We start from the raw sequence: 10646 nt of genomic DNA, 5'->3' as shown, positions 1-10646 counted from the left end.
CCCCTCGCGCACCCCGCCTCCTGCATCTGGTTACTTGCTGTTCCTCTTCCCTCCGCAATTTGTTGCCTACCCCCACTCCTGCATCTTATTATTAAATCCCCCCCCGCAATTTGGATCCCACATGTTGCCTCCCCCCCTGCATCTTATTACTACATCAGACCCCCCCCGCAATTCGGATCCCGCATGTTGCTACTAGATCCCCCCGCGCGCGCAATTCGGCTTCCGCATGTTACCTCCCCCCCCCGCATCGTGTTACTAGATTCCCTCCCTCCCCCTCCTGCCTATAAGCCAGCTCCAGGGCACATTGACGGGGCCGGCTGAGCTTACGGTGTACTTGCAGGAGGCTTGCTGACCCCTCCCCAGGGACAAGTGGCCGGCCGCCACTCTGCCAAAGCTCCTCAGGCTCCATCCCAGATAATATGAGGTTGGCAGCAGAAGTCAGTAATTCCGCCCTTCACAGGTGCTGCCACAGACAGTGAAGTGAACATTCCAGGAGCCAGAACATTGGACACAGGAGGCCGGGACATTGGAACTGTCGCTGCTGCTACTACTACTTCAGGTCGGTCACTCTCACTGTCTCTATTTGCCTGATGTACAGTACACTCACAGCAAGTCTCTTGTACAGCCCCATTCCGTACATTATGCTGCACATCTGACTGATCCCTATGCCCCTGACTGCTCCCTATTCCCCTGCTCCTAATATACCCCGACTGCTGCCTATGCCCGACTGCTCCCTATGCTCCTAATATACCCCCTGACTGCTCCCTATTCTCCTAATATACCCCTGACTGCCTCCTAGGCCGCTGATACACCCCTGACTGCTCCCTATGCCCCCGGTACACCCGACTGCTTCCTAGGCTCCCAATACACCCCTGACTACTCCCTATGCTCCTAATATACCCCCTGACTGCTCCCTATTCTCCTGCTCCCTATGCTCCTAATATACCCCCTGACTGCTCCCTATTCTCCTGCTCCCTATGCTCCTAATATACCCCCTGACTGCTCCCTATTCTCCTGCTCCCTATGCTCCTAATATACCCCCTGACTGCTCCCTATGCTCCTAATATACCCCCTGACTGCTCCCTATTCTCCTGCTCCCTATGCTCCTAATATACCCCCTTACTGCTCCCTATGCCCCTGACTGCTTCCTATGCTCCAAATATACCCCGATTGCTCCCTATGCCCCTGCCCCCTATGCTCCTAATATACCTCTGACTGCTCCCTATGCCCCTAACTGCCCCCTATTCCCCTGCTCCCTATGCTCCTAATATACCCCTGAAAGCTCCCTATGCCCCTAACTGCTCCCTACGTCCCTGACTGCCCCCTAATCCCCTGCTCCCTATGCTCCTAATATACCCCTGACTGCCCCCTAGGCCGCTGATACACCCCTGACTGCTCCCTATGCCCCCGATACACCCGACTGCTTCCTCGGCTCCCAATACACCCCTGACTGCTCCCTATGCCCCTGACTGCTCCCCATTAGCGGATTTACTGTTAGGTAACCCAAGCGGCTGCTTAAGACCCAGCTGGTCCAAGTGGGGTCCTCTGACAGTATTGAATCATGATGCATTGGAGGGAGTTCTAATTTCTGGTGGACCGCAAGCTCCACCAAAATTTTCCATGCACTGGGCTGGCTGAGTCCCGGCAGTACTCCGTGTGCTGTGCGAATAACGTCACACTCACAGTGAGAGGAGCCAGGACATGCCCAGAGGAGAGTGAAGAGGGTGAGTGAGTCTGAGGAACATGATTCTGGCACAATGAGGCAGCGATCCAGTGCTGCAGAGATCTCTCTATGCTGGCATCAGTCATCTTATTACCCTGACTCTACCCCTGTTAGGAGCTGATGGAGCTCGAGGAGGAGCGCGGGGGCGGCACCTTCACCCAGGCAGGAAAGGGCTTTCCTAACCGTCGGCTGATCTGTCCCCCTCACAGCCAGCTCTGACCAGCGGCGGCAACAGGGAGTCCAAGGCCGGAAAAACCACTGCCCCATGCACAAGTGGGTCTTCAAGGGCGACATCCCTTATCTGTAGCCACAGCATCAGTCTGAACAGAAAGGCAACCACGGTCAGTGCTACATTAAAGTGTGGCTGTGTATATACAGTATCTCTCTATCTAATCTATCTATCTATCTCTATATATATATATATACACACACACACACACACACACACACACACACACCTCCATAATCATTACACCTTGTAAAAGATGCCGTGTACACACACACACACACCCCTCCCTAATCATTACACCTTGTAAAAGATGCCGTGTCCGCACATTATCACCTGAGGGGCTTGGTATTTTGCTGAGTAGGGGTGGGGGGAGGTTGCTGTCGATTTGCCTAGGGTGCTGAGAAACCTTGCACCGGCCCTGACCACACCCAAATCGAACTCTCTATGCACATGTTATATCTGCCCCCCTGCAGTGCAGCATGGTTTTGTCCATTTGCTGCTGCGATCATATCTGTTCTCATAGCCCCACACAGTTCATGTTTTCCAGATCAACTGAGAACCAGGGTATAATGCATGTCGACCTAATGGCATTGTCGACCTTCAGTGGTCGACCCAATGAGTGTCGACCTAATGACCGTAACCCGAGAACCACTGCTCTAATGGAAGTCATCTGGCTACCAGCAGACGAATCACACATGCAGCTGCTGCATGGCTGCTGGATTTACTATGAGAACAGCCACGTGACCCAACAGCACAAACACAGCTATACAGCGGCAGCCAATAACAAGTACCCGGATTTAGACGGGCTGAGGTGCACTGGTCGCTTGTTGCATACCCTCCAACATTTTACACATAAAAATCGGTACAAATTAGAAAAGGGGGCGTGGCCACATCCCTTTTCCTATACTTTCAAAGGATTTCAATGGAAGTTTGGATAGCCAAAAATCGGTACAGACCATAAAAAAATGTACTGTACCAATTAAAAAGGTACAATTGGAGGTTATGTTGATGTACAGCGCGGAAATTAGTCGTACTCGTTACGTTGTTGTGTATGTTGGGCGTTAAATATGTCCAGCACACTGAGGGTTAAGGGGGCACACTCTCGTACGGTACACTTTCACATCCTCATCACTGGGCCGAAAGCTGCTTCGCCCGCATACAGTAATAATGCTCACGCGTAGACACCGCACTGTATGGGAGAGTAGTACACAGGGAAATCGGTGAGTGACCAGCTATATAAGCTCCGCCCACCCCTACTGCCTAGTACTTGATTGGTTAGGAAGGGGGGGGGAGCGGATTCAGGAAGTGCTGCTAGCTAGCACATGGACGCCGCTTGTCGCAGTCTTGGGACTAGAGTACACCAGCCGCAGCAGCAAGCAGGTAGCCGTGTATGGCGCTCTGTGTACGCTCAGCACCGTGTCAGCGGCTCCGCTCCTGTAATGCTGGCAGTGCGAGAATCTGTATGTCCATGTAGTACATACACTGCCGCTGCGAGTGTGTCTGGCAGGACTGATCTCCATAGGAAGCCGCTTACTCGCAGCCTCGTTTTGTTCATTTCATATGTAGTAGTATCATCCTGTTACTGTAACACTGAGGTCTGGGGTTACAGGATCCTGTGGAGCTGGTGCTGACGTGCAATAACAGCACTCCATATTGGAGCAAAATACAGAGTCATTTTAAGGTCTGGTACAGTAGCCATACAGCGATTACTGCACCACATTGTGCATCACTAGTACCATGCACATCACCCACTGCGTTATACAGCATATGTGTCTAGTACAGCAGGGCAGTGATTGTACTTTCTACTATAAAACATGGTATGTGTTTAACATACCGATCGTCTGGATCCAGGCAGTCGCAATACTGACGCTAGAATCGTGACGGAGGTACAATGCAACTGCCAGAATACTGGTGATGTAGGTGATTCTCCCTATGTGGGTGTCCATGACACTCACATAGGGGTCTATTCATGTAGAAAACGAAATCAGCATTGCTACTTATCACTATACATCGCATCGCTTCGATGCGATGTATAGCCGTGATAAGTAGCAATTCATGTATACTTACCCTTCCGACGATGCGCTGCGGTGTCTGGGGCTCCCGCGGTGAGGTCTTCTCCGGCGGTCCTTCCCAGCGATGCGCGGGGTCCAGCGACGGTCCCTTTGCGCATGCGCACGGTGTTGACCTCCCGGCCGGCCGCAGTGGTTGCTGGGAGGTCGGGGGGCGGAGCCTGCACGAGGTGCCGAGCAGCGATCAGGGAAGCATTGAGCTTCCCTGATGTCTCCGCACCACAGTTCAGGTTACGCCGTCCTGAGATGGCGAACCTGAACTCCATGGAGAAGCGGAAAGCAGAGCTTTCCGCACCTTCATGAATCGCACTCACCATACAAAGGTATGGTGATGCGATTCAGGCACAGAGCGGGGGTACCGCTGGAAAAGTCAGAGACTTCTCCACGGTAACCAGCTCTGTGAATTGCAGTAAGCAGAGAAAAGCCCTGTTTAACGCAAAACATGGCTTTTCTCTGCTTCATGAATAGACCCCATAGGGAGAATAGAACCTGTGGCGAGCCACTGTGCCCGCAGCGCGGTGATCGAAGCAAGCCAGCTAGGGGCCTTGATGTGTTTGCCTTGCTGCCGGCATTCTGGTGGACAGGATGCCGCTGTCAGTATAGCGACAGCAGGCATCCAGTGCATTGGGATCCAATATAGCAGGGCTGGCCAAACCAGTCCTCGAGATCTACCAACAGTACACATTTTCCAGACCACCTAGCTGGTGCACAGGTGTAGTCATTACTAATTAAGATGTGCTGCATTCATTCCTAACTGACAATTCTACAGATCTCCAGGAGGCCTGGAAAACATGAACTGTTGGTAGATCTCGAGGACCGGTTTGGCCAGCCCTGCTATATAGAGTCCATAAAACATGACAGCACACAAAACAGGCCCCCCCAGACACGTCGGCCTACTAGGAAACTTCCTGGTGATCCCTATGGCCAATCCGCCCCTGAATATGGCCTATATAACTGTCTGAACTCCAGGATGTGTTTTGGGGTTTATTTTGGGTACCCACAACAGTTTGTATTTGTTTTTTTTAAGATGACCGAGAGTTATAGGCAAAGTAGTAAACAGCGCATAAGAAATTACAGCGATAGTGGTGTTCTAGAACAGTGGTTCTCAAACTCGGTCCTCAGGACCCCACACAGTGCATGTTTTGCAGTTAACCCAGCAAGTGCACAGGTGTATTAATTACTCACTGACACATTTTAAAAGGTCCACAGGTGAAGCCAATTATTTCACTTGTGATTCTGTGAGGAGACCTGCAAAACATGCACTGTGTGGTGTGCTGAGGACCGAGTTTGAGAACCTGTGTTCTAGAATATATAAATTATTATTTTTTTGTGGGGACATTGTTGCAGAAGTTCTTAGTGCATTTGTAATTTGCCAAGACTCCTGTAACCTACCGTATCTTCCCCACTCATTCACGGTTTCATACCATAACAAAGTTAATGTGTCATACTTCTCATTTCAGAATGGCAGTGTTTGTAGACCTGAATATTACGAACTGTACTGAAGTAAAGAAGTTACAGAGCATTATTGAAATGGCAGCACACCGTAAGTAGAATGAAAACAACCTTCGATCAGTGTGCAATAAAGAAAAGTGTGCAGCTAATATTGAGGGCAACAAAGTAGACCAGCCACAGAAAAACCAAAAAAGCAATACAGGTTGAGTATTCCTTATCCAAAATGCTTGGGACCAGAAGTATTTTGGATATCGGATTTTCTATAACGTCCTAGTGGATGCTGGGAACTCCGTAAGGACCATGGGGAATAGCGGGCTCCGAAGGAGGCTGGGCACTCTAGAAAGATCTTAGACTACCTGGTGTGCACTGGCTCCTCCCACTATGACCCTCCTCCAAGCCTCAGTTAGATTTCGTGCCCGGCCGAGGTTGGATGCACACTAGGGGCTCTCCTGAGCTCTTAGAAAGTTATAGTCTTAGAATTTGTTATTTTCAGTGAGACCTGCTGGCAACAGGCTCACTGCAGCGAGGGACTAAGGGGAGAAGAAGCGAACTCGCCTGCTTGCAGCCGGATTGGGCTTCTTAGGCTACTGGACACCATTAGCTCCAGAGGGATCGACCGCAGGCCCAGCCTTGATGTTCGGTCCCGGAGCCGCGCCGCCGTCCCCCTTACAGAGCCAGAAGCAAGAAGATGGTCCGGAAAATCGGCGGCATGAAGACTCTGTCTTCACCAAGGTAGCGCACAGCACTGCAGCTGTGCGCCATTGCTCCTCTCACACACTTCACACTCCGGTCAATGAGGGTGCAGGGCGCTGGGGGGGGCGCCCTGAGGCAGCAATAAAAACACCTTGGCTGGCTAAAATACCTCAATATATGGCCCCAGGGGCTATATATGAGGTAAATACCCCTGCCAGAATTCCATAAAAAACGGGAGAATAGGCCGCAAAAAAGGGGCGGAGCCTATCTCCTCAGCACACTGGCGCCATTTTTCCCTCACAGCTCGGCTGGAGGGAAGCTCCCTGGCTCTTCCCTGCAATTCTACAGTACAGTAAGAGGGAAAAGAGAGGGGGGGCATTAAAATTGGCACTGTATACAGTATATTATATAAAAGCTATTAGGGACATAACTCAGTTAGTCCCTGTATATATATAGCGCTCTGGTGTGTGCTGGCATACTCTTACTCTGTCCCCCCAAAGGGCTTTTGTGGGTCCTGTCCTCGTTTAGAGCATTCCCTGTGTGTCTGCGGTGTGTCGGTACGGCTGTGTCGACATGTTGAATGAGGAGGCTTATATGGTGACAGAACAGAGGCCGATATATGTGATGTCGCCCCCTGTGGGGCCGACACCACAGTGGATGGATAGGTGAAAGGTATTAACCGACAGTGTCAACTCCTTACATAAAAGGGTGGATGACGTAACAGCTGTGGGACAGCCGGCTTCGCAGCCCGCGCCTGCCCAGGCGTCTCAAAGGCCATCAGGGGCTCAAAAACGCCCGCTCTCTCAGATGGCAGACACAGATGTCGACACGGAGTCTGACTCCAGTGTCGACAAGGTGGAGACATATACACAATCCACTAGGAACATCCGTGACGTGATCCCGGCAATAAAAAATGTGTTATACATTTCTGACTTTAACCCAAACACCTCTAAAAATGGGTTTTAGGTTTGGGGAGAAAAAACAGGCAGTGTTTTGTTCCCCCATCAGATGAATAAATGAAGTGTGTGAAAGCGTGGGTTCCCCCGTTAAGAAACTGGTAATTTATAAAAAGTTACTGATGGCGTACCCTTTCCCGCCAGGTGGATAAGTTACGCTGGGAGATATCCCCTAGGGTGGATAAGGCGCTCACACGTTTGTCAAAAAAGGTGGCACTGCCGTCTTAGGATACGGCCACTTTAATAGGTACCTGTTGATAAAAAACAGGAGGCTATCCTGAAGTCTGTATTTACACACTCAGGTACTAGACTGAGACCTGCAGATAGTGCTGCTGCAGCGTGGTCGGTGACCTTGTCAAACAGGGATACTAGTTGGCAAACATAAAAACATATTAAAGACGTCGTCTTATATATGAGGGATGCACAGAGGGATATTTTGCCGGCTGGCATCCAAAATAAATGTAATGTCCATTCTGTCAGGAGGGTATTAGAGACCTGTCACTGGACAGGTGATGCTGACTTAAAAAGCGCATAGAGAGCCTTATAAGGGTGAGGAATTATTTGGGGATGGTCTCTGGGACCTCGTATCCACAGCAACTGCTGGGAAGAAATAATTTTACCTCAGGTTTCCTCACAGACAAAGGTACAGTCCTTTCGGCTTCAGAAACAAATGGCGCTTCCTTTCTGTACAGAGACAAGGGTAGAGGGAAAAAAGCTGCACCAGTCAGCCTGTTCCCAGAATCAAGATTCTTCCCCCGCCTCCTGTGAGGCCACACCATGACGCGGGTGCTCCACAGGTGTAGCCAGGTACGGTGGGGGGCCGTCTCAAAAATTTCAGCAATTAGTGGGCTCGCTCACAGGTGGATCCCTGTTTCTTTCAAGTAGTATTTCAGGGGTACAAGCTGGAATTCAAGATGTCTCCCCCCAGCCGTTTCCTAAAATATGCCTTGCTGACAACTCCCTCAGGCAGGGAGGCTGTGCTAGAGGCAATTAATAAGCGGTATTCCCAGCAGGTAATACTCAAGGTGCCCCTACTTCAACAAGGACGGGGTTACTATTCCACACGGGTTGGGGTACCGAAACCACATGGTTCGGTGTGACCCATTTTATATTTAAAATCCTTGAACACAAAAATTCAAGTTCAAGATGGAATCGCTCAGGGCGGTTATTCCAAGCCTGGACGAGGGGGATTACATGGTATCCTGGGACATCAAGGATGCTTACCTGCATGTCCCCATTTACCATCCTCGCCAGGAGTACCTCAGATTTGTGGTACAGGATTACCATTACCAAGTCCAGACACTGCCGTTTGGACTGTACATGGCACCGAGGGTGTTTTATCAAGGTAATGGCCGAAATGTTGATACTCCTTCAAAAAAAGCGAGTTGTAATTATCCCGTACTTGGATAATCTCGTTATAAGGGCGAGGTCCAAGGAGCAGTTGGTAGTCGGGGTAGCACTATTTTGGAAAGTGCTACAACAGCATGGTTGGATTCTAAACAGTCCAAAGTCACAGCTGGTTCCTATGACACGTCTACTGTTCCTGGGGATGGTTCTGGACATAAACCAGAAATAGTGTTTCTCCCGGAGGAGAAAGCCAAGGAGTTGTCATCTCTAGTCAGAGACCTCCTGAAGCCAAAATAGGTAGCGGTGCATCATTGCACGCGAGTCCTGGGAAAAATGGTAGCTTCCTACGAAGCAATCCCATTAGGCAGGTTCCATACAAGAACTTTTCAGAGGGACCTGTTGGACAAGTGGTCCGGATCGCATCTTCCGATGCATAGGCTGATAACCCTGTCTCCAAGGACCAGGGTATCTCTACTGTGGTGGCTGCAGAGTGCCCATCTTCAAGAGGGCCGCAGGTTCGGCATACAGGACTAGGTCCTAGTGACCATGGATTCCAGCCTTTGAGGCTGGGAGGCAGTCACACAGGGAAGAAATTTCCAGGGACTTTGGTCAAGTCAGGTTATTTCCCTACACATAAATATTCTGGACCTGAGGGCTATTTACAATGCCCTGAGGCCGGCAAGGCCTCTGCTTCAAAACCAGCCGGTACTGATCCAATCAGACAACATTACGGCAGTCGCCCATGTAAACCAACAGGGCGGCACAAGAAGCAGGATGGCGATGGCAGAAGCCACAAGGATTCTCCGATAGGCGGAAAATCATGTGTTAGCACTGTCAGCAGTGTTCATTCCCGGAGTGGACAACTGGGAAGCAGATCTTCTCAACAGACACGACCTCCACCCGGGAGAATGGGGACTTCCTCCAGAAGTCTTCCAATAGGATTGTACACCATTGGGAAAGGCCACAGGTGGACATGATGGCGTCCCGCCTCAACAAAAAGCTATAAAAGATATTGCACCGGGTCAAGGGACCCTCAGGCGATAGCTATGGACGCTCTGGTAACACCGTGGGTGTACCAGTCGGTTTATGTGTTCTCCCCTCTGCCTCTCATACCAAAGGTACTGAGAATAATAAGAAGGCGAGGAGTAAGAACGATACTCGTGGATGGCCAAGAAGAGCTTGGTACCCAGAACTTCAAGAATTTATATCAGAGGACCCATGGCCTCTGCCACTCAGACAGGACCTGCGGCAGCAGGGGCCCTGTCTGTTCCAAGACTTACCGCGGCTGCGTTTGTCGGCATGGCGGTTGAACGCCGGATCCTGAAGGAAAAGGGCATTCCGGAGGAAGTCATTCCTACGCTTACTAAAGCCAGGAAAGAGGTTACAGCAACTCATTATCACCGCATATGGCGAAAATATGTTGCATGGTGTGAGGCCGAAAGGGCCCCAACAGAGGAATTTCAAATAGGCCGATTTCTGCATTTCCTGCAAGCAGGAGTGACTATGGGCCTTAAATTGGGTTCCATTAAGGTACAGATCTCGGCTCTGTCGATTTTCTTTCAAAAAGAACTAGCTTCAGTACCTGAAGTTCAGACATTTATAAAAGGAGTGCTGCAGAGTCAGCCCCCGTTTGTGCCTCCTGTGGCACCTTGGGATCTCAACGTGGTGTTGAGTTTCTTAAAATCACATTGGTTTGAACCACTAAAAACCGTGGATCTGAAATATCTCACGTGGAAGGTGGTTATGTTATTGGCCTTGGCTTCTGCCAGGCGAGTATCAAAGTTGGCGGCTTTGTCTTGTAAAAGCCCTTATTTGATTTTTCATATGGATAGGGCAGAATTGAGGACTCGTCCCCAGTTTCTCCCAAAGGTGGTGTCAGCGTTTCACCTGAACCAGCCTATTGTGGTGCCTAGGCTACTAGGGACTTGGAGGACTCCAAGTTGCTAGACGTTGTCAGGGCACTGAAAATATATGTTTCCAGAACGGCTAGAGTCAGAAAATCTGACTCGCTGTTTATCCTATATGCACCTAACAAGCTGGGTGCTCCTGCTTCTAAGCAGACTATTGCTCGTTGGATTTGTAGTACAATTCAGCTTGCACATACTGTGGCAGGCCTGCCACAGCCAAAATCTGTCAATGCCCATTCCACAAGGAAGGTGGGCTCATCTTGGGCGGCT

General features: G+C 50.3%; 1 protein-coding gene across 2 annotated transcripts in view; it reads left to right on the top strand.

Moving 5' to 3' along the window:
* Nucleotides 1-3225: 3225 nt before the first annotated feature.
* The window catches only part of RPP30 (ribonuclease P/MRP subunit p30), a 129802-nt gene continuing 122381 nt past the window's right edge, over nt 3226-10646 (top strand). The window contains exons 1-2 of one of the 2 annotated variants that reach the window (XM_063961675.1): nt 3226-3332; nt 5482-5564. In XM_063961675.1, coding sequence (XP_063817745.1) covers nt 5483-5564 — 82 coding nt within the window. In that variant the 5' untranslated portion in view covers nt 3226-3332; nt 5482. Of the gene's footprint in view, nt 3333-3533; nt 3634-5481; nt 5565-10646 lie in introns of those variants that run through there. The other variant, XM_063961676.1, reaches the window with a different exon arrangement.

This window comes from Pseudophryne corroboree, chromosome 3 (assembly GCF_028390025.1).
Source record: "Pseudophryne corroboree isolate aPseCor3 chromosome 3, aPseCor3.hap2, whole genome shotgun sequence".
Taxonomy (NCBI): Eukaryota; Metazoa; Chordata; class Amphibia; order Anura; family Myobatrachidae; genus Pseudophryne; species Pseudophryne corroboree.
The sequence above is the reverse complement of the archived record's forward strand: the minus strand, read 5'-3'. Positions and strand labels throughout refer to the sequence as shown.